At 41.8% G+C, this 23,830-nt stretch overlaps 2 protein-coding genes across 4 annotated transcripts in view; one reads left to right on the forward strand and one right to left on the reverse strand.

Moving 5' to 3' along the window:
* TBCE (tubulin folding cofactor E) overlaps positions 1–8,889 on the forward strand; it is an 81,485-nt gene extending 72,596 nt beyond the window's left edge. For all 3 annotated transcript variants that reach the window (XM_025361480.1, XM_025361462.1, XM_025361469.1), the window contains 4 exons: positions 1,809–1,877; positions 2,841–2,900; positions 8,268–8,359; positions 8,577–8,889. In XM_025361480.1, the coding sequence (XP_025217265.1) occupies positions 1,809–1,877; positions 2,841–2,900; positions 8,268–8,359; positions 8,577–8,669 (314 nt within the window). In that variant the 3' untranslated portion in view covers positions 8,670–8,889. The remainder of the gene's footprint in view (positions 1–1,808; positions 1,878–2,840; positions 2,901–8,267; positions 8,360–8,576) is intronic.
* B3GALNT2 (beta-1,3-N-acetylgalactosaminyltransferase 2) overlaps positions 7,157–23,830 on the reverse strand; it is a 62,970-nt gene continuing 46,296 nt past the window's right edge. Inside the window, exons 8-12 of the mRNA XM_025361494.1 lie at positions 18,544–18,727; positions 15,527–15,652; positions 14,130–14,289; positions 13,075–13,131; positions 7,157–10,247 (exon numbers count right to left, since the gene is read on the reverse strand). Coding sequence (XP_025217279.1) covers positions 10,113–10,247; positions 13,075–13,131; positions 14,130–14,289; positions 15,527–15,652; positions 18,544–18,727 — 662 coding nt within the window. The 3' untranslated portion in view covers positions 7,157–10,112. The remainder of the gene's footprint in view (positions 10,248–13,074; positions 13,132–14,129; positions 14,290–15,526; positions 15,653–18,543; positions 18,728–23,830) is intronic.

Genomic DNA, 23,830 nt, shown 5'->3' on the forward strand with positions numbered 1-23,830 from the left:
TCGCCCAGGCTGGAGTGTAGTGGCATGATCTTGGCTCACTGCAAGCTCCACCTCCTGGGTTCACGCCATTCTCCTGCCTCAGCCTCCCGAGTAGCTGGGACTACAGGCACCCACCACCACACCCAGCTAATTTTTTGTATTTTTAGTAGAGATGGGGTTTCACCATGTTAGCCAGGATGGTCTCGATCTCCTGACCTCGTGATCCGCCCACTTCGGCCTCCCTAAGCACTGGGATTACAGGGGTGAGCCACCGCGCCTGGCCAGGAAAGCACTTCTTAAATATAGGTTCTTCTCTTTGCACATGTTCACTAGGTTTCAGGTGGTGCACCATGCTCCACTGTAGAAAGGGTAGGAAGCACTCCAGTTTATCTCTGAGGCATCCCTATTTTTTTTTTTTTTTTTTTTTTTTGAGGCATTTTCACTCCTGTTGTCCAGACTGGAGTGAAATGGCGCGATCTCGGCTCACTGCAACCTCTACCTGCTGGGTTTAAGTGATTCTCCTGCTTCAGCCTCCTGAGGAGCTGGGATTACAGGCGTCTGCTACGATGCCTGGCTAATTTTTTTGTATTTTTAGTAGAGATGGGGTTTCATCAGGTTGGCCAGGCTGGTCTCAGAAACTCCTCAGCTCAGGTGATCTGCCCGCCTTGGCCTCCCAAAGTGCTGGGATTACAGGCGAGAGCCACTGCACCCGGCCGGCATCGTTTTTTTTATAGCCCCACAGGTAGTTCTAGTGAACAGGAAAGTTCGCATGAGAGTGTAGTTCTGCAGTAAGCTCTCATCCCCAGGGCTCACTACCAAGGCTGGCACTTGGCATGCACAGTGGTTCGTTAAATCCTCCAGCCTGGTTCTTCAGGCTTTGAAGCTAAGAATTCATGAGTCTTTGTCCCTGATGTACTTTCCATTTTGTTTTGCCTTCATTATTATTCCACATTTCGCTTTTATGTGATTTTCCTTTTCTATATTTCTTAATGCAAGAAGCTCACTGCATAAATGCTTTAGGCTTGAACAGTGTCTTTAAGGAAGAAAAGCAGCCTGGAGGAATCACTTTCAAATGACTCCATTAGCCGGCCCAATTTCCTGGCCACACTCCACTCCTTGAATTCTAAATCACTTGGGGGTGGGCAAGGGAAGATTCTGAAGCAGCTGGCCAGGTATTGTTGAGTATTCACTGCTCAGAATGCTAGAAGACAAAAGCACAGATACAGGGGGGATTTAGAGAAATTCTGTCACTGTTTGGCGTAGAGCAGGAAAAAAGTTCTGCTTTCCTCTTCTATGGAGGCCGTGGTCCCGGCCGAGGAACTGGTTTGCAGTGTGGTACTGAGCGCCCAGCCTGGCACTGCACGGTCTGGTTGAAACTTGGGGAAGGTGTCTTGTGGATTGTGTCTCAGGTGGCACCAGGTTTCTCTCAGCGCAGAAAGAACTGTTACCAAAGGTGACACTTGGGGAAAACATTTGAAGTATTTGAGGGCAGTCTTCTCTTGCTAGTTTGAGTGAGGACACCTAAGGAACAATGATGTTAATACACGTGTAAACACGTTGCTTTTCATTTATTGTCTTCTGTTGAGTTTCACTGGTCATTAACAATGAGCCAGGTAAGTTACAGAGTCTGCAGCTCTGGGTAGACAGACGATTCTGCCCTCAGGAGTGGTTGTTGTCTATTACTCCTAAAAATCACACTGAATAAAGGCAGCTCCATGTGTCCTGGGAAAGGCACAGGCTGTCTGGATACTTACCTATGCTTTTTTTTTTTTTTCTTCTCTTATAGTGGCCTTTGGTTTATCATTCATCTCTTTTGATTTCTTAAACAGAATATGGTGCACCTGAAGATTGGGAACTCAAAACACAACAACCATTTATGCTCAAAAACCAGCTACTAAGTAAGACGCTCAGATTCAAATAGTTTATTTGTATTTGAGTCCTTAGGTGCCGAAACAGATAGTGTGTTTCTTTTAAGTGTGTATCTCTTAAGTACTTAAGTAAATGCTTTGAGTTTTAAATGAAGTCTTTTTTTTTTTTTTTTTTTTTCTGAGACAGTCTCCCTCTGTCCCCCAGGCTGGAGTGCAGTGGCGTGATCTCAGCTCATTGCAACCTCTGCCTCCCAGGTTCTAAGTGATTCTCCCGCCTCAGCCTCTGGAGTAACTGGGACTATGGGCATACACCACCACGCCCAGCTAACTTTCTTTTTTTTTAAATTGAGATGGAGTTTTGCTCTTGTTGCCAGACTGGAGTGCAGTGGCACGATCTCAGCTCATGGCAGCCTCCACCTCCCGGGTTCAAGTGATTCTCCTGCCTCAGCCTCCCAGGTAGCTGGGATTACAGGCATGCGCCACCATGCCCAGCTCATTTTGTATTTTTAGTAGAGACGGGGTTTAACCATGTTGTCCAGGCTGGTCTCGAACTCCTGACCTCAGGAGATCCACCTGCCTTGGCCTCCCAAAATGCTGGGATTAGAGGCGTGAGCCACCACACCCAAAGAAATGAATTCTTTAAAACATATCTAAATTCTTATACATTTTTGCAACTCCTATGTTTTAAACTCATTTAATAGTGTTACAAATGTGGGAGGTAATGGAGTTGTGAACCAAATTGTGATTTGTGAATTTATGACTTGAAAACCTGTCCAAGCTGTCAGGAAAGAAGCACTAAGCAGGGAAAAGGGAAAGTGGTGTCCAGCTATTTTTGTTGTTGTTAGCAATTCATGGAAGGATTTTAAACATTGATTAGACCTGCCAGTTTGCACTGCATAGCTCTATCATTTGGCCATCTGTTGATGTGTGTGGATAATTTAAATCCATATAATAGTAGATATCAATTAGTCTTTTTCTTCGTTTCTCTTAAAGCACTGAAGATAAAATACCCTGATCAACTTGATCAGAAAGTCCTAGAGAAACAACTGCCGGGTAAGAAAAATGAGCCTATCTTTTCCTTAAACTCTGAATCATCGGCCTAGGTATGAGTCAGCTAAAATTAAAACCTTTAACTCATGTCTCAAAGTGTGGACCTCAGAGCTTAGAGGTTTTCATTAGTCTTTTATATTCTAAAATACAGTCAATCATGCTAATGTCACTCCCCCATGCCCCCAAAAGTTCAGGTCTCCCATAACTTTATCAGCTGAAAGCAGTTTTGTTAAAATTGGAAGCCCCTGCATATAATTACACACACAAACACACACACACACACACACAATTTTATTTTGAGACAGGGCCTCTGTCACCCAGGTTGGAGTGCAGTGGCACCATCTCAGCCCACAGCAGCCTCTGCTTCCTAGGCTCAAGCATTTCTCCAGCCTCGGCCTCCATGTAGCTGGGACTACAGGTGCGAGCCACCAACGCCCGGCTAATTTTTGTATTTTTTGTAGAGATGGGTTTCGCCACGTTGCCCAGGCTGGTCTCGAATTCCTGAGCTCAAAGCCATCCGCCTGCCTCAGCCTCCCAAAGTGATGGGGTTATAGGCATGAGCCACTGCAGTTGGCCTAAATTGTATTTTTAACCAAAAGCCTGAGATCTTGAATGGCATAGACTTTCAGAAGCATTCCCCAAGCCTGTTGCTGTTTCCAGGGAGACTGTGACACTGGGTTTGGGGTCTGCTTCTCATCCCTTCATAAGAGAGGAGCTGAATTCTTATGGGAGGTTTGTGACTTTGCTTACTTTCTACTTCTGCTCCTGACGGATCAGGAGTCCCTGCAAAAACAATCTGTAGATGCTCTTTTAATGGACACCCTGAAATGGTTTTGGGAAAACTACCTTAGAACTTAAAAAAAAAAAAAATGTGCTACTGGAACTGAATTACTTTTATTTGGAAAACAAATATGCTTGTGTCAATAAATTAGATCAACATAACTTACCTTAAACTTTCACTCAAAATAAAAATGAAATTATAGTCTATTTTTGAGTTTGCCATGATACTGTGAATTCTCAAGATTAAACTTGACTCATAGCTAACTGCTAAAATATAAACGGTAAATTTAGAGCAGTGAGGATTTAAATAAATGAAATACACATCAGCTTAATGACTCTAGTACACTGGGTTTGTTTGCCTGTCAGTGCAGTAAATTCCCATTGATTTTTAAATTAGTTTCTATCAGATAAAGCAAGCTTATCATGGTGTTGCTTATATAAAGAAGGCTTTAGTTGTGTTCAGAGAAGTAGCTTTCTGATTGATAACCATCCATTTAGTGTTAATTTACCAGAACGTCTCCATTTTTATTTATTCACAATCTAGTTTCTACTCCTGTAATACGTAATTTGGCTACTGCTATATAATGGATTAGAATTAGTGATTTCCCCCTTCATTATTCTGTTTTCAAACTTAAATACTGCCAGTAAAGGCCCTGGTGAACACAGACTAGTCAAAGAGGGCCAGGACTGTTTTATTTTTTTATCGTTTTCCAGACGGGGTCTGGTTGTCACTCAGGCTGGAGTGCAGTGGTGCCATCTCGGCTCACTGCAGGCTCCATCACCTTGATCATCAAGTGATCCTCCCACCTCCGCCTCCTGAGTAGCTGGGACTATAGGCACGAACCACCACACCCTGCTATTTTTTTGATTTTTAGTAGAGATGAAGCCTCGCGATGTTGTTAAGGCTGGCCTCAAACTCCTGAGCTCAAGCTGTTCTCCTATCATCACCTCCCAAAGTGCTGGGATTATAGGTGTGAGCCACCGTGCCTGGAGGGCCAGGACTTTCTGTGTTTTTGGCCTTCGATGTCTTTGCGTGTTTCCTTTTGCCTTTGCAGATACGTCAAATCAATTAATGGGAATGTCACCACTATGGAGTATTTGCTCAAGAATATTGTCATCAGACCTGCTTCGTTAAGCTTTCCTCTGCAGTCTTCCTCTGGAAGGCACTGAGGTAGACCTGTCAAGTCCTGTCATCTGGGCATATGCCTGAATGCAGCCCTTGGCTGGGGGTGACAGTGCCACCTTACCCTTCTCTACTTCCCCACTGTACACCTGACTGGTATCCCAGGTCTTATGAGATTCAGTTAGCCATTTTGGGAACACCCACTGCATTCATGCTGTTTTTATTAATCTTCGGGTACAGCTGCAGAGATTCGACTATCCATAGAAATTATATGTAAGAATTACTATTTTCAACTATTCAGAGTCTGAGTCCTGTATTCTATAAACTCAGCAGTAAGCCAGCAGATTGTGAGGGTTCTTTTTTCCCCCTTTTTAATTTGCTTTTCTGTTCCTCAAATGTGCACTCACTCACTCATTCATACAAAGGTTCTTAATACTAATTCTTATGCCACATGCTGCGAATATTTAACCACTACCATAGGTAAACGTCTTCTAAAAAGAAAAGTAATAGCCAGGCATGGTGGCTCACACCTGTAATCCTGGCACTTTGGGAGGCCAAGGTGGGCAAATTGCTTGAGCCCAGGAGTTCGAGACCAACCTGAGCAACATGGTGAAACCCCATCTCTACAAAAATAAATAAATACAAAAATTAGCTGGGTGTGGTGGTGCAAGCCTGTAGTCCCAGCTACTTGGGCAGCTGAGGTGGGAGGATGGCTTGAGCCCGGGAAGTTGAGGCCACAGTGAGCTGTGATTGAGCCACTGCAATCTGGCCTGGGTGACAGAGTGAGACCCTGTCTAAAATGAGAAAAAAAAAAAAGCAATACCATTTTTTTAATCCATTAGATTAGCAAAATTAAAATAATGCTGGCATGAAAAAGCAGTATACCCTTTTTGTAAAGTCATGTGGGAATTACTGTACAAAGTTAAAAATACACGTATGCTCTGACCAAGCATTGTGTCTTGCAGCATTTGTGATGGTGAAGATAAGAAGAATCTAAATACTTGCCAGTGGGGGAATGGTGAATAAGCTCTGGTAGAACCACACAGCACACAAGGCACATGTGTCACTGAGGAGAATGAAGCAGGTCTAGAGCTGCGCTGTCCACTGTGACTGCAATAACCACATGTGGCTATTTAAATTCATTAAAATAAAATTCAGTTCTTCAGTCATACTCGCTGCATTCCAGGTGCTCAGTACCACATGTGGCTGCATATTGGGCAGTGTATGTCTAGAGGACATGGCATGGAATTGGCATGAAAAGCTGTACCATCATGTCATAAAGAAATACAAATGTAGTAGGTTAATATATTATAAAACCTATACATCCTTTTTTTTTTTTTTTTTTTTGGAGACGGAGTCTCATTCTGTCACCCAAGCTAGAGTGCAGTGGCATGATCTTGGCTCACTGCAAACTCTGCCTTCCGGGTTCAAGCAACGCTCCCTGCCTCAGCTTCCCAAGTAGCTGGGTTAACAGGCACCCGCCACCACGCCCGGCTAATTTTTGTATTTTTAGTAGAGACAGGGTTTCTCCATGTTGGCCAGGCTGGTCTCAAACTCCTGACCTCAGGTGATCTGCCCACCTCAGCCTCCCAAAGTGTTGGGATTACAGGCGTGAGCCACTGCGCCTGGCTTAAAACCTATACATCCTTATATGAACATAGAAAAAAAGGCCTAGAGGTAAACTTCTCAAATTTTTAACATTGGTCATAGGCAGTAAAAAGAAATAATTAGCTATTTCCATATTTTCTGAATGCTAAGACAGTCATGTTAGTATATTAAGAATGGTAATGCTATTTATTACATACAAATTGCTATTTTCTTCTATAGAACCGTTATGAGTAGGCAGATTTTTTTTGAGACAGGGCTCACTTTGTTACCCAGGCTGGATGGAGTACAGTGGCGCGATCATGGCTCACTGTAGCCTTGACCTCCTGGGCTCCAGTGATCCTCCCAAGTAGCTGGGACTAGAGGTGTACATTGTTATGCTTGGCTAATTTTTTATTTTTTGTAGAGATGGGGTGTCCTCATGTTGCCCAGGCTGGTCTCGAATTCCTGGGCTCTGATCCCTCTGCCTCCCAAAGTGCTGGGGTTACAGGTGTGAGCAGGCCAGGCGGATTTCTTATTAGAATTGTTTTATGACCAAACTTTCTGTTTCTGTCATGTGTTAGGAGGATGTCATTTCCCACTGGTGTGCAGCAGTTAACCCCTTCTCTAAGCAGGCTCCAACAATGAAAGCCAGTCCATCTAAATCTTTTGAAAGGACTAGACTATCACATATTCACACATGAAAGAGCAAATTTTGTTAATTAAAATTATACATTCTATTAACTGTATTCAATACATACAAAAAGGCCAGTTTTTATTCTAAAATAAAGATAACATTTATTATCACAAGTTGCATAAAAACACACAGCTTTTACAAAAATGATTTTTGATAGAAAAATATGTTTGAATACACTGTGATATTTGTAGAACACCACACTATTGCTGTATCTCCAGCTAAAGCTTCAAGGAAACTCTGTTTCTCATAATCAAAATATCCACTATTTACCACAACCCATCTTTGGAAAGAAGTTCATAGTGTATTCTGAACAAGCCAAAGCATTGACTCGGAAGTTACATTCCCATGCCTGGCAGTCACCTGTGTATGTTTAACACAGTTACACATGACATAATTACAGAATGGCGGCGCTGGAACGGACCTTGTAGATCATTTAGTCGACACCCTCATTTTAGAGGAGGAACTAAGGCCAGAGTTGAGAGATGTCCTCAGGATACCTGAGTCCCATTCCAGTGTTTGTTCAGTAATTCATAAGGAAGTCATCACAAAGGTTTAAAAAGAAAACGTTAATGACTCACTCCCATTTTTATTCTGTGCTGACAGTATCATTCTGGTTCATTCAGATTAAGAAAGAAACACACTACTGAAATGGTATGAAACTCACTGTCAAAGGGCACTTAGGTCCGTTGGCTCCGTTTCCCACAGTTCCCCAAATGAACAGATGGTACAAAGACTCAGGCTTTCCCCTAATTACTTACTTGGGTAAAGTGACTTGGGTAAAATGACAGATACGGCCAGGCCCTGGGCTCACGCCTGTAATCCCAGCACTTTGGGAGGCCAGGGCGGATCACGAGGTCAGGAGTTTGAGACCAGCCTGGCCAACATGGTGAAACCCCGTCTCTACTAAAAATACCAAAGTTAGCTGGGTGTGGTGACGGGCACCAGCTACTTGGGAGGCTGAGGCAGGAGATATCATTTGAACCCGGGAAGTGGAGGTTGCAGTGAGCCGAGATTGCACCATTGCACTCCAGCCTGGGCAACAGAGCGAGACGGTCTCCAAAAAAAAAAAAAAAAAAAAGACAGATACAGCTATCATTGCAATGATACTGTGGTCTCATCACATGAGCTAGTTTTACAAGTAAGTGTCATTTGAGAGAACGAATGGACTTTTCTTGTCTTTTGATAGGCTCCATGACAATTCAAAAGGTGAAGGGATGGCTGTCACGTCTTCTCAAAGTTCCTGTGTCAGACCTTCTGTTGTCCTATGAAAGTCCCAAAGTAAGTTGCCCAGGAAAAAACAAAAGTCAAGCTTGGTCCTCATGATGACATTAAACTGTCTGTAGATAGCAACAGTTTGATTCTAAATGGAGACCATAGATCTGTTTGATTTTAAGGGTAAGCTACTGCCTGGGGATGGGGTGGGATAGAGTATGTGTAACATGCTTTATCAGATCTGTCTTAATCACATCCTTCCCTACCTTCCTTCTAATTTTAGGAGCCGGGCATAGAAATCAAGCTGGAAAATGACCTACAGTCATTACGTTTTTATTCTGTGGAAAATGAAGATTGTCTATTAGTGCGATGGTAACAACCAACTAATAAAATTTAGAGACTACACTGCTTATCATGTCTGGGGTTCATCGGAAATAAATGATCCACTGGAACAATTCTATCAAAAACAAAGGGGTTTACAACTTGCCCTAAGGATAACAAGGGATGTATTTTCACCACTGATGTAGTTTTTGTTGGGAAGCGACCATTTCTAGGCTTATACATAATAGCAGTAATAAAGGCTTTGAACCTACTAACAATTTTCTGATCGTATTTCATATTTATTTTTACAGTTCATCACTGCATTTCATGATAAGATTTAAATATTAAATAGAAACTAGCTAGCCTAATAAAATCTGAACACAGTTAATGTCTGTCATAAGACTAGTTTTAATGGAATTCTCTATTGATACTACTATTTTAAAGGGTTACTAAAACGATTTGGCTGGTCATTTTGGGAAATGTCCCTTAAACTTGGGGAGACACATCCTCTACTGTGTATAACAATATGCTATTATCTGTCTTCTCAGTTGCACTATTTTCTAAGAGTACTTAAATTAATCACATGCTTTTCCCTACAATTATACCTAAGCTGAGTGTATCTTCTTGCGTAGAAGATAACCAGCTCTGATTGAAATGTACTCATATTAGGTAAACTTTAGGCAATGATAGGAGGAAAGCAAAACTAATTCTTTCAAACTGTCAACAATTTAGAAATATCCTTCCCGATGCCACTAAAACCCTGAGAGGTATTTGCTTTTATTCATACTCACAAAAATTTAGCGTTTAAAAACTATGAGTACGAAGCTGTGACCTTCAGGATTTAGGTTAGATGGCAGAAAGAAAACTTGGATATTAGTCTACCGTATAAATGGACTTCTTTAAAACCAAGGTTCAGAACTGAGAATCATACTGGTTCCTCTTCAAGTTCAAGTTGCCCACTTCAGAGATCCACAAAATCTGACGTTATTTCCAGAAACCCCAAACTTTGGTATAAGTGACCACTGCTCAAATATGTGATCACATGATGACACAGCATTCCTGTGAGTTCTTTTTGTCTGATAATTATCCTCATTAAACTCTACAGAGCTATCCTGCAATCCAGGTTGAAATTCAAACTCTCAGTTACTACTGCAGATTCTGAACTGGGCCAAGTTTTAACCAAAAATTACAGGTAATGGTGATTACTAATTAGCCACAATGCATCAGGATTTAGAAATTTTTTTTTTTATAAAATAACTTGGTATTTTTCTGATAATCTTCCAATATATAAACTTTTCTTATGCTACAGTACCAGTTGATTTTTAAGAAAATTTGTGCAAACATTAAGAAACACCGCATTGGTTCTGGGTGAAAGTGCCGGTCTGGAACTCTCTTGAAAGATCATATAGTCTACTGCTAAACCCTGGGACACCTCAGACTTGCACTCAGATTATCGTTTGCCTGCCCTGATTTTAGATGCTGCTAATTCAAGTCCCTGTTATCTTGCTTCACACCGACAAGGATCACCGCACCGTTCCTTCAGTTTCCACAGTTCTGTCAGTTCCCATGGAGAATACTGAGGAGAAGACAGCATTCCTGTCTCACAGGTCTTCTCACACAGCCACAGGCTGTCCTGTTGAAAAACAACCAAAGCCGATCTGAGAGTGGTGAAACTGTTTTAAGAGCGTCAGAAAGTCTGCACGTAGACAGTTTTTATCTATTCGAATGATGCTGAAATTACTTCAAGGATAACTCCATGTGTGGACCAACTGGTGAGGTTTGGGGGTGGCACCTCCTGATTGGGGAAAACACCAGGTCCCACAGTCCTGTGGCTATGGAATACAGAAACAAGGCAATGTGTGGATGAAGAGTTAGTCAACAAATGCAATTCTGTAATGAATGATTTTAGAAACCACAAGTGAGTTTCGTGTTTGCTATTAAAGGTGTGTCTATGGCAGTATTAATAACAGCTATTATTCTGATGGAATGCTTACAATATTGTGGGGACTCTACCCAAGCACTTTGTAAATATTTCACTCAATTCTCACAGTAACGCTGTGAGGTAGGAGCTATTTCCCTCTTACAACTGAGGAACAAACTAAGAGTTAAGTAACTTGTTCAAGGTCACAGGGCTGGTAAATGAAGAGGAGGGATTAAAGACTCCTAAGCTCAAGTTCTTAACCACTAGACTATTTCCTAGCTACATGAATTGGCTTCTGTTTTCAGCAATATAGCAGAACACAGAGAGAAACTCAATGTTTTGACAACACAAAAATGTTGGGCAAAATGAAACACCTTTATAAAGCATGGCAGAACTCCATGAAGAAGAAACGGGTAGGAGAAAGTGCTGAGTCAGCATGTGCCCTGAAGGCGGCTGCTGATCCTTGGGTTATGAAAGGCCAAGCCCAGGGACAGGAGAATAATGGGAGACTGACACAGAGCTAGGATCTCTGAGGGGCCACAGCCTCAGGGGGTATATAAGAAAACAAACTCGGCTTGTCTGTCTCAGTCTCGCCCCTCAGTGGGATGGAAAGGAGTCTCTCTCCCCTGAGCGCCTACCCACAGCTTGCACTTAGGTAGGTCTGGGGCTGGTAGTCAGTCTGTGTAAGCCCAACAGTTCCAAGTCAAAAATCTGAAGTATTCATAGATGGTAGTTTTCCTAGTGCATGGTAGAAAAAAATGTAAATCCTCTCTGTAGGAATGCATTTTAAATAAGGACTCAGTTTCCAAAGACAACACGGTCACAAAAACAAAAAACAAAAACAAACAAAAACAACTCTTCAACACATCAGAAAACAAGTCCCATGAACAACAGTCTGTAGAAACAGGAAACTGCAGAATCAGACCCAGCAAAGACTACAGATCCCAGAGTTATCAGATACAAAAATAATTCTATTCAAAGATGAGACTGAAAGTACAACAAAGGAATCGGACTATCAAAGTGGACTACAGAGATGTGGGCTGACTTCTGAGAGCTGCTCTGGGGCCCAGCTCTATGCTGGACTTCTAACTGACAGACACTGCATGTGCCTTCTGTCCCCTGCACCTTCCATGGCCAAAGTGGAAGCTGCAAGAATCCAGAACTCAACAGAAATCTCTAAAGCGAAAGTCAGCTTTGTGCTTGGTTTCTTCCCAGGTCTCTAGTTTCCATTTTGGTCTCTGCAGATTCATTTTTGTTTTCTGGTTCAGCAATAGTGTGTTTTAAATGATGTCTTATATTTCATGCAGTGTCTCCTTTGTATCGGTCAGAAGGGTTGAAGGATCCTTAGACTGCCACACTCAAATCAGTGGATTCTGTCATTATTTTTTGTTTTTTTTGAGACGGAGTCTCGCTCTGTCGCCCAGGCTGGAGTGCAGTGGCATGATCTCGGCTCACTGCAAGCTCCGCCTCCCGGGTTCATGCCATTCTCCTGCTTCAGCCTCCCGAGTAGCTGGGCCTACTACACCTGGCGCCTGCCACTACACTACACCTAGCTAATTTTTTTTGTATTTTTAGTAGAGATGGGGTTTCACCGTGTTAGCCAGGATGGTCTCCATCTCCTGACCTCGTGATCCGCCCACCTCAGCCTCCCAAAGTGCTGGGATTACAGGTGTGAGCCACCACGCCCAGCCTTCTGTTGTTTTAAAGCTGAAAATAATTTAAAGTTTTAAAGCTGAAAATAATTTCTGATCAAATCTATGGAAACTGAATTTTTTGTAGGTAGGGGAACTTTCATTTATAACCTTTTGCTTTAAACTCAGAAAAATACTGTATGAGAAATAACCTAGCTGGATTATTGTGAATTAAAGCAACAGCGTAGCTATTATGGTAGAAGATCCTCATTCTTTCTGCCCATGGTGTGATATACATTACAGGCTGAGCATTCCAAATCTGAAAATTTGAAATCTAAAATGCTCCAAAATCCAAAACTTTTTCTTTCTTTCTTTTTTTTTTTTGAGACAGAGTCTCTCTCACTCTATTCTCAGGTGGGAGTGCAGTGGTGCATTCACAGCTCACTGCACCCTTGACCTCCCATGCTCAAGTTGATCCTCCTACCTTAGCCTCCTCAGTAGCTGGGACCACAGGCAGGCGCTGCCATGCCCAGCTAATTTTTTTGTACTTTTTGTAGAGATGAGCGTTTTGCCATGTTGCCCAGGCTGGTCTTGAACTCCTGGGCTCAAGTGATAATGCCCACCTTGGCCTCCCAGTGTTGGGATTACAGGCGTGTGCCACTATGCCAAGCCCAAAACTTTTTGAGAGCCAACATGACACTCAAAGGAAATGCTCACTGAAGCATTTCAGTTTTCAGATTTGGGATGTGAAACTTGTAAGTATAATGCAATTATTCTAAAATCCAAAAAAATCTGAAATCCTCAATACTTCTGAACCCAGGCATTTTGGATAAAGGACACTCAACCTGTATATAGAAATCTCACCTCCTCAACTCTTAAGAAGCCTGAGGCCATCCCCAAAGACTTACCTGGTATCTTTTAGGTCCTATGGCTGCCATCCAGATGCCCATGCTTACATCTTCACCCTATACATGGCCCATAAAGTTTAAATGTAAAAATTTTAAATGCTATTTTATTTGTAAAGTCAAAACCATGCCCACTCCCATCATAAACCACCTTTCTACTTTTTTGCTTTATTATTCTAATATGAAATAGCAAAAATGGATTCACACAAAGTCAAAGTTAGTGCCTATGAAGCAACCCCACCACAAGGTAATAAGATGAAACCGCGAGTAGAGGACCCATCCTTCTCGTGTACCTTAAGCTTCCAGGAAGCACTTTGGGCTCCCTCCTTAGGAATTAAAATCTTTCTATTCCTCCAGGGACTATACTTTTTTTGTGTGTGTGAGACCGAGTCTCCCTCTGTCGCCCAGGCTGGCATGCAGTGGTGCGATCTCAGCTCACTGCAACCTCTGCTTCCGGGTTCACATGATTCTCCTGCCTCAGCCTCCCAAGTAGTTGGGAATACAGGTGTGTGCCACCACACCCGGCTCATTTTTTGTATTTTTAGTAGAGATGGGATTTTACCATGTTAGGCTGGTTTCGAACTCCTAACCTCAAGTGATCTGCCTGCCTCAGCCTCCCAAAGTGCTAGGATTACAGGCATGAGCCACAGTGCCCGGCCTCCAGGGACTACGCCTGTAAATACTAGCTGAAAACATAAGTAGGCTCAAAAAAGATTTAGGAATAGAACTTAAAGGCAAGATTTGAGGGATATGGGGTGCATCCTTAACCTTTGAGAGGTGATTCCTATACAGAGAGTAATGTGCTTTTCCCTGAGGTAAGTGGGTTCTGCTTTTCATGATGGAATGCTGAGTGAGATGAAACTTGGTGTGATGAGTGTATACGTAGGTGGGAAATCCTTAATTTTTTATTTTACTTTTTATTATAGAGATGGGGTCTTGCTATGTCACCCAGGCTGGTCTTGAATTCCTGGGCTCAAGTGATCTACCTGCCTTAGCCTCCCAAAGTGCTGTGATTATAGGCGAGAGCCACCATGCCAAGCTAAGAAATTCTTAATTACCTGATAGGTCTTTAACCTCCCCGAGTTGCTTGCCAGCCAGCTGACGATGTCCTTGGAGATCACATACCCTGACCCACATGCAAAGGCAGGGTAAGCGGGGCTGGGGTACTCCAACTCCTGCCACTTTCCGGTTCGGTCAACTGCCCAATTCAGTCTGAAACTGAGATGAAAAATAATGTGGCCTCTTGTGTTAGTCTGACACATATCCTGCCACTATTAAACTTGACTCCTTTATCATCACTACAAAGGAATAAGCTTGTAGAAGTGAGGAAAGAAAATAAGAAAATTTCTTTTTTTTTTTGAGACGGAGTTTCGCTCTTGTTGCCCAGGCTGGAGGGCAGTGGCGCCATCTTGGCTCACTGCAACCCTGCCTCCCAGGTCCAAGCGATTCTCCTGCCTCAGCCTCCCGAGTAGCTGGGATTACAGGCATGCGCCATCATGACCAGCTAATTTTTTATATTTTTAGTAGAGACGGGGTTTCACCATGTTGGCCAGGCTTGTCTTAAACTCCTGACTTCAGGTGATCCACCCACCTCGGCCTCCCAAAGTGCTGGGATTACAGGCGTGAGCCACTGTGCCCCGCCAGAAAAAAATTTTTTTAATCTAAGGAAAGGAATTAACATTTATCCAGTGTTGTTTTAGATAAGATCGGTATGTTAAATTTTCTCAAAGTTGCATTTGTAAAGTTTCTGAATGAAAAGTACTAGATCACCCTGTGTTTTAGTACATATGAAAACAAAAAACCAAATCACTAATCCTTATTGTATTCCTGAGGAAGCACAGAAAATGGTTTCAGAGATGCGTCACAAACTTATTCTAACAAAATATACAGTAGCTTCTAATGTGAATACCATTTACTTCTTTGATGTAAGAATAAAAGCCATATTGTTTTCCCTCCTTTACTACATTAGCCTCAGGCTTTTCATTTAAACAAATTTTCCTCCAATTGTACAGTAATATAAAATTTATTATTATTTTTAAGATAGGGTCTCCCTCTGTTGCCCAGGCTGCAGTGCAGTTGCAAAATCATAGCTCATTGCAGCCTCCAACTCCTGGGCTCAAGCAGTCCCCCTGCCTCAGCCTCCCAAGTAGCTACGGGCTACAGGCTCACATCACCTTTTTTATTTTTTGTAGGGACAGGGTCTTGCAATGTTGCCCAGGCTAGTTTTGAACTCTTGGCCTCAAAGGATCCTCCCACCTCAGCTGTCCCAAAACTCTGGGATGACAGATGTGAGCCAGCATGACTGACCTAGAGTAATGAAATATATATTAACCTAGGAGTCTAGTAAGAAATTGTATATCCCAACCACATTTTCAAAAAAAAGGATATTTTATGCTTAATTAATTACATTTGATCAGGTACATGAATGCCAATGGGCTAAGAATGGTTAACTTACTTTCCCCACCAAAAATTAGGCCCATCCAGATTCTTTTGGGCAATCCTATTAAATACAGCTTCGAGGTCTATGTAACAGTCGTCATCTGTCTTCAGCAACAAATTGAAGCTGGTTGTTTCCATAGTCCTGTTGACACAAAAGGGATATGAAAGTCAGTGCAACCAGACAAAGAAACAAAGAAACACCAGTGCAGTGGCGTCACTAACACTTCATTCAAAACTGTACCTGTCATTATTGTATTTCTTATTCCTCAAATGTTGAGAACATTCTCTAACAAAATTTTGCTGCTATCAACTAAGGCCATCACTTGGTCTTTACTAAGTGGCATAACACAGAGAAGTACTAAGCTGATTTTAAAAGGTAAAGGAAGAGCACGATGAAGGAAAATATCTGGCTTAAATGGAACATATGTTCAAACAAATGCTTCTTAGGCATCATTCAAGTCCTGCTGCCAAATCTATTAAATGTCTGAACCCTACCCTGTGTGTTCTTAATAACAAAGGCCCAGCATAATGAATTAGGTGTTGTATCTGGGCCTCTCACACAGAACACTATTGTACAATATGCATCTGATGCTACTATTTATATTACACTCAAAATATTTTATGGCTTAAAAAAACCTGACTTATTACATTGAAACATATTTTCCCTTGGAAACAGCTTCCAGCAATTAAACCATTATAAATGACCTGGAAGGCAAAGGAGAGTGACTTCATTATCTAGACGTAAAATATATAATCCTGACTAAAGACAAAATTGACTCCTTCATTTCACATTGACAATCCCTGTACAGCTGTTTAAAAACGCAGTTTTGCTAGGGGGCCAGTCATATGTCAGAAATCTCAATAAAATAAATTTAGAATTTCATTAGGTCAAAGAATGGTGAATTTAACAATGGGTCCACACCAAACAGCATCAACCCATGTTCCTAAAGTTTATTTACAATTAACAGCAAAAGCCATACATAATATTTGCTAATTAGAAATAAATTTTCATGATAAAGAATATTTGGGTCACTGATAACTGAAATAAACAGGAAGAAATAATGAAACTCATTTGCAGTGTGGAGATGGGTGATGCCAGCTATGGGGATGCAGGTCCCAGATCAGAGTCCTGTTGAAGGTTACGGCAGCGATCCAGGGAGAGAAGGTGGCAGTCAGAATAGTGGCAGTGGAGACAAAGAGTGAGGCTAAGATACTTCCACGCCTGGGAAATATCTTGCTCTAAAGAGAGTCCTAGAACCCCACAGCCCTGATTTCCCACCCTTGGGACCTCCATGCCCATTCCTCACCTCAGCCTCACCTATAATTGCAACTCTCATTTGTGGCCCCAAATTAAAAGGAGGTTCTTTTTCTTATTACAGCTGTCTAAACTTAACCAGTATTTGACACACCCAGATTTCCAACCCTCATTTCATTCTGCCCTCTACCCACAGGATGAGTTCCAAATTATATTAATTTGCCCCAGCTGGCCAGGTATGGTGGCTCACGCCTATAATCCCGGCACTTTGGGAGGCCGAGGCAGGAAGACTGCTTGAGACCTTATTTCTATTTATAAATAAATAAATAATTTGCCCCAGCTAAGAAACATTACCTTCCATAAACCAATTAAGCCATCTACCCCTAAGGACCAGGGAACTGTGTCCGTAAAGTACTGTTCTTGGTAACTTCCCACTCTGTCTAGGGCAACAGAGAAGAAAAGCAGACAGACCCTGGGCCTCAGCAAGGAACAGGAGAAGGTTTTTAAAAATAAAAGTGAAAAAAATAAAAAGAGAATACCCTTTATAGGTTTGGCCTAATCAGAGATACAGTTTGAAAGTTTTAACTCCAGGGTCAGGATAGACAGTATCAGGAGACTCAACAGAAAATTCTGAGATCCTAGAGTAACTAATAATTCTAATAACTATACATGTTAAGATTTTATATATATATGTTACTATTATTATATATTGTTACTGTTATTATTGTTATAAAAGTAGGAGTTACAAGTAAGTTCCAAGAAACACTGGAGGGTCTGGGAAATTATAAATACGATAGATTTTGGGAGTTGTGGAATTTCAGTAAGCCAGCTCTATAGGAGTTTTAGAATCAGGGAGGTAGTTTTTAAGTGGATGCAGTAGAGACTGGAAGTATAAGGTGGATATTCAGTAGAAGAGAATTACTATCAGTAACCTAAATGTGAGTGACTGTAACTGGGGAATCTGGGTAGGTGGGTATAAATACAACTAAAAATGAACCATTCCCAAACTCACTGATTTTTGTCTAATGCTGGCTTGAGACAACCAAGGCAAGTAGAAATGACTCAAAATGAATCAATTTTTGCTTTTTTTTTTTTTTTTTTTTTTTTGAGACACAGTCTCACTCTGCTGCCCAGGCTGGAGTGGAGTGGTGTGATCTTGGCTCACTGCAACCTCCGCCTTCTGGGTGCAAGTGATTCTCATGCCTCAGCCTCCTGAGTAGCTGGGATTATAGGTGCTCACCACCACACTTGGCTAATTTTTGTATTTTTAGTAGAAACAGGGTTTTACCATGGCGGCCAGGCTGCTCTCAGACTCCAGATCTCAAGTGATCTGCCTGCCTTGGCTTCCCAAAGGTGCTGCTGGCAGGCACAAGCCACCAGCCAATTTTTGCCGTGTTTTTGACAGGTTAATATCACATTGTGGATCTTTATCAAAATAAAGAGGCAACATCTTAGAAGCTCAGTTTTCACAAGGAACTGGGATACAATAGGTCATATCCCAGGTGCTCAGTGGCCTTAGGTTTGTTTTTATTTGTTGAAATCTCAGTGGTTTGAAGTTGATAAATTGTCGCGATAGCAAAAGAACAATAAGACAGGCACAGTGTCACGCGCCTGTAATCTTAGCTACTCAGGAGGCTAAGGCAAGAGGTTTGCTTGCACTCAGGAGTTCAAGACCAGCCTAGGAAACATAGTAAGAACCCTATCAAAAAAAAAAAAAAAAAAAGAAAAGAAACTAACAATAAAACAAGTTCTACCTATCCAACATTTTTACAACCTACCATCTATAGAAGTTCAATAATTTTGCAGGAACATTACGATAAGTGTCGACGACATCCACAAAAACAATATCATCATAGATGCTGCTTTCCTCCTTCAGTAAGGCATCTTCCTCGTGGAGATTCCTTATATGATCAGTAAGTCTTTGAGGGCGAGAATGAAGGCTGTGTAAAAGAGCATCACCTTCTAAAAAGGAAAAGTTGAGAGTTGGAGAAAAATGCTATTGTACACTTACCACTCAGAACTTATGATGTACACTACAGTTCTTTGCCCAAGGTAACCTAACAGAAACACATGCAGTTGTTTGGAACTTCAGGTAGAAAAATGGGAACTGTCATACACTGCCAGTAGGTTTAAGTGGATGCCCCCACTCTGGAAAGCAATTTGGCAATATCTGTTTAGGCTGAAAATGTGTACACCTTATGGTTCAGTTGTGGCCGCTTGTAGATATATCCCTACTAACGTTATTTCACATGAGGCTATTAATTACAGCATTGTTTGTAATTGTGGCAGAAAAACGGGACCAACCTAACTGTCCACTGAGAGAAAAAAAAATAGCCAGGTTGTGGTATATTCACATCATGAAATACAGCAGTTAAAAAAATTACCCTGATCTTGCATGTTAAAAGGATTGGGATGGAAAAATAAAGTTGAGTGAAAATTGCCAAGTGATAATACAATGTGACACCACAGATATCAATTATAAAATATTCAAAACTATGTTATTTAAAGACATCGTCAGGCGTGGTGCCTTATGCCTGTAATCCCAGCACTTTGGGAGGCCGAGGGAGGAGAATCGCTTAAGCCCAGAAGTTTGAGATCACTCTAGGTAACACAGGGAGACCCCCATCTCTAAATAAAATTTAAAAATTAGCCAGGCATCATGGTGCATGCCTCTGGTCCCAGCTTCTTGGGAGGCCAAGGCAGGAGGATCCCTGGAGCTCAGGAGTTCAAGGCTGCAGTGAGCTATGGTTATACCACTGAACTCCATCCAGTCTGGGCAACAGAGCGAGACCCTGTCTCAAATAAATAAATAGAGAGATGTAAATATGTTCAAAGTAGAAAAATAAGAATGGGAAGGGTACACATGAATTTTAGGAAAGTGGCACCCCCTCTGAGGAGAAGGAAGAGGAATACATCTAGGGAGAACCACAACGGGAAGGTTTCAACCGTACCTAGTGTTTTCTTTCTTTCTTCTTCTTCTTTTTTGTTTTTTGAGACAGAGTCTCACTCTGTTGTCCAGGCTGGAGTGCAGTGGCGTCATCTCGGTTCACTGCAACCTCCACCTCCCAGATCAAGTGATTCTCCTGCCTCAGCCTCCCAAGTAGCTGGGATTACAGGCGTGTGCCACCACACCCAGCTAATTTTTGTATTTTTAGTAGAGACGAGGTTTCACCATGTTGGTCAGCTGGTCTTGAACTCATGACCTCAAGTGATCCACCTGCCTCAGCCTCCCGAAGTGTTGGGATTACAGGCGTGAGCCACCACACCCGGCATATAATGTTTTCTTTTTTCTTTTTTTTTTTTTGAGACAGAGTCTCACTCTGTTGCCCAGACTGGAGTAAAGTGGTATGATCTCAGCTCACTGTAATCTCCACCTCCCGGGTTCAAGGATTCTCCTGTCTCAGCCTCCCTCGTGAGTAGCTGGGATTACAGGAGCCTGCCACCACGCCCAGCTAATTGTTTGTATTTTTACAAACAATTGTAAAAATTGTTTGTAACAAGAGGCAGGGTTTCGCCATGTTGGCCAGGCTGGTCTCGAACTCCTAACCTCAGGTGATCCACCCACCTCAGCCTACCAAAGTGCTAAGATTACAGGCATGCGCCACCGTGCCTGGCCATGTTTTATTTTAAAAAAAAAAAAAAAATCACAAATGAATATGAAAAAATGTAAACATTTGTTAATTCTGAGCGCTGGGTACCTGGGAGTTTCAGTACTATTTCTGGTGTATTTATGATTATTTCCTTTTTTTTCTTTTGAGACAGGGTCTTGTTTTATCACCTGGGCTAGAATGCAGTGGTGCAATCACAGCTCACTGCAGCCTCAACTTCCTGGGCTCAAGTGATCCTCCCATCTCAGCTTCCTAAGTAGCTGGTACTACCGGCATCTGTCACCACACCAAGGAAATTTTTAAGTTTTTTGTAGAGATGGGGTCCTGCTATGTTGTCTAGGCTGGTCTCGAAATTCTGGGCTCAAGAGATCCTCTTGCCTCAGTCTCCCAAAATTCTGGCATTACAGGCGAGAGCTACTGTGCCTGGCCAAGATACTTCATAATAAAAATGATTACTAACGTGCTTAAAAGACAATTCATCTGCCACTTCACAAGTTAATGAGTCACTTGTCACATGTGTGCAGGGACTATCCCCAGATCCTACTGATTTAAGGCAATTCTTTCGCTGTGGCAGGAGATGTCAGGATTTTCTAAAAATGTCTCAATCAAATTAAAGAAAATTTTTGAAAAATACAAAGAAAGTGAGCTGCTGAGGGTGGCGAAGGAAATGAAATACAATTTGCCACTGCACTCTTTATCACTGCAACTGGAAAGGATGAGGTGGGGAGCTGAAGGCCTCTATCTGACTTCTGCCTCTCATGACTTGTGAGTTACTGAACAAGTTCTGTTGTCTCTAGACCACAGCAGTCTCACTTGTGGAAAATGGTGCCGGGTTCAATCAGTGATTCTTGGGAATGCTTGCTGAAATGCAGATTCCTGGGTCCTAAGCCTAAAGATTCAGTAGGTCTGGGGTGGAGCCCAGGAATCTATTTTTTCCCCTTTGCCCTGCTCCCAGGAATCTGTATTTTTAATGGCCGCTGCTGCGACCCTGATGCAGGCAGATAGAACACAGACCGGCCTTTGAGAAACACAGGGGTATATGACTTCCCGTTTTTTTGGTTTTTTGAGATGGAGTCTTGCTCTGTCACCCAGGTTGGAGTGCAGTAGTGCTATCTCAGCTTACTGCAACCTCTGCCTCCCAGATTCAAGCTATTCTCCTGTCTCGGCCTCCCAAGTAGCTAGGATTACAGGCGTGTACCACCACGCTTGGCTAATTTTTGTATTTTTAGTAGAGACAGGGTTTCACCATGTTGGTCTGGCTGGTCTCGAACTCCTGACCTTGTGATCCACCTGCCTTGGCCTCCCAAAGTGCTGGGATTACAGGCATGAGCTACCGTGCCTGGCCTGAACTCCTGTTTAGACTTACAATTTTTTGACTTTACGGTAAGGTAAAAACAATACATGTTCACCAGAAACCATGCTTTGAGTACACATGCAACCATTCTGTTTATCATGTGACTAGTCTTTAATTATGTGAGATGTTCATCCTTATTATGGAATAGGCTTTGTATTAGATTATTTTGCCCAACTGTGGGCTAATGTAAGTGTTCCGAGCAAGTTTAAGGTAGGTGAGGCTAAGCTATAGCATTTGGCAGGCTAAGTATATGAAATGCATTTTCAACATACATTTTTAACTTAAGATGGATTCATCAGGGTGTAACATCGTAAGTCAAAGAGCATCTGTATAATTTAACACCTGAAGGAAAGTGAAAGTGTTATAAAATTGTAGTAACAGGAAAATGGCTGGTAACAACAGGAGTGCAGAAATTAAATACAAGCCTTTTAGACTAGGAACACATTTTGTTTCACTGCATGTATCTGAAAAATATGAGCATAAATTAATATGTCAGGAACATGAAAGGATGTCTGCTTTTGCCACTTCTATTCAACATACATGTTCTAGCCAGGACAATCAGATAAGAAAAATAAAAGGCATCCGGATTGAAAAGGAAGAAGCAAAACTATCTCTTCTTACAGATAAAATGACCTTGCATGTAGAAAATCATAAGGTCTAACTATAAAATGATTAAGTAATACATGGACCTGTTTGGCAATGTTCTTCCCCCAGCACACAGATCAATCACAAAAACCAACTGTATGTTTATATACTTGCAATGAACAATCTTGAAATCAAATCAGAAAAACAATTCCACTTACAACAGCATCAAAAGATAACATAAGTATTTAAGAATTTAACAAAAGACGTGCAAGACTGTTTTTTTTTTTTTTTTTTTTTGAGACAGAGTCTCGCTCTGTTGCCTGGGCTGGAGTGCAGTGGCTCGATCTCGGCTCACTGCAAGCTCCGCCTCCTGGGTTCATGCTATTCTCCTGCCTTAGCATCTCAAGTAGCTGGGACTACAGGCACCCGCCACCATGCCCAGCTAATTGTTTTTTGTATTTTTAGTAGACATGGGGTTTCACCGTGTTAGCCACAATGGTCTGGATCTCCTGACCTGGTCATCCGCCCACCTCAGCCTCCCAAAGTGCTGGGATTACAGGCATGAGCCACCGAGCCCGGCCTAGAAGTGCAATACTTTTATACTGAAAATCAAACATCACTGAAGGAAATTTAATAAGACATGGATGCTCAGAGACTTAATACCGTTAACATGGCAATACTCCCCAGGTTGATCCACAGACAGAATGCAATCCCTGATGGGAATGGGAACTAGTACAACCACTATGGAAAACAGTGTGGAGATTCCTTGAAGAACTAAAGGTAGATCTACCATTTGATCCAGGAATCCCATTACTGGGATTTTTACAAAGGAAAATAAATCATTATATGAAAAGATACTTGCACATGCATGTTTATAGCAGCACAATTCACAACTGCAAAAATATGGAACCAGCCCAAATGCCTATCAATTAATGAGTAAAGAAAATGTGGTATGTATGTGTATATATATGGAATACTACTCGGCCATGGAAAGAAACAAAACAATGGCATTCACAGCACCTGCGTGGAGCCGGAGGCCATTATTCTAAGTGAAGTAACTCAGGAATAGAAATACAAACATCATATGTTCTCACTCCTAAGTGGGAGCTAAGCTATGAGGATGCAAAGGCATAAGAATGATACAATGGACTCTGGGGACTCAGTGGGGAAAGGGTGCGAGGGGGTAGGAATAAGACTACATATTGGTTACAGTGTATACTGCTTGGGTGATGAGTGCACCAAAATCTCAGAAATCACCACTAAAGAACTTATTCATGTAATCAAACACGACCTGTTCCCCCCAAGCCTATTGAAATTAAATATATATTTATTCTTATATATATAAATTATATATATATATATGCAATCCTGTAAAACATTCCAACTAGGTTTTCTTTTTTTTGCACAAATTGACAAGCTGATCATAAAATTCATATGGAAGTGCAAGAGACCCAGAATAGCCAATCAAGCTTGATAAAGAACAAGGTTGGAGGATTGACATTTCCTAATTTCTTTTTT

This window comes from Theropithecus gelada, chromosome 1 (assembly GCF_003255815.1).
Source record: "Theropithecus gelada isolate Dixy chromosome 1, Tgel_1.0, whole genome shotgun sequence".
In the NCBI taxonomy this organism is placed as follows: domain Eukaryota; kingdom Metazoa; phylum Chordata; class Mammalia; order Primates; family Cercopithecidae; genus Theropithecus; species Theropithecus gelada.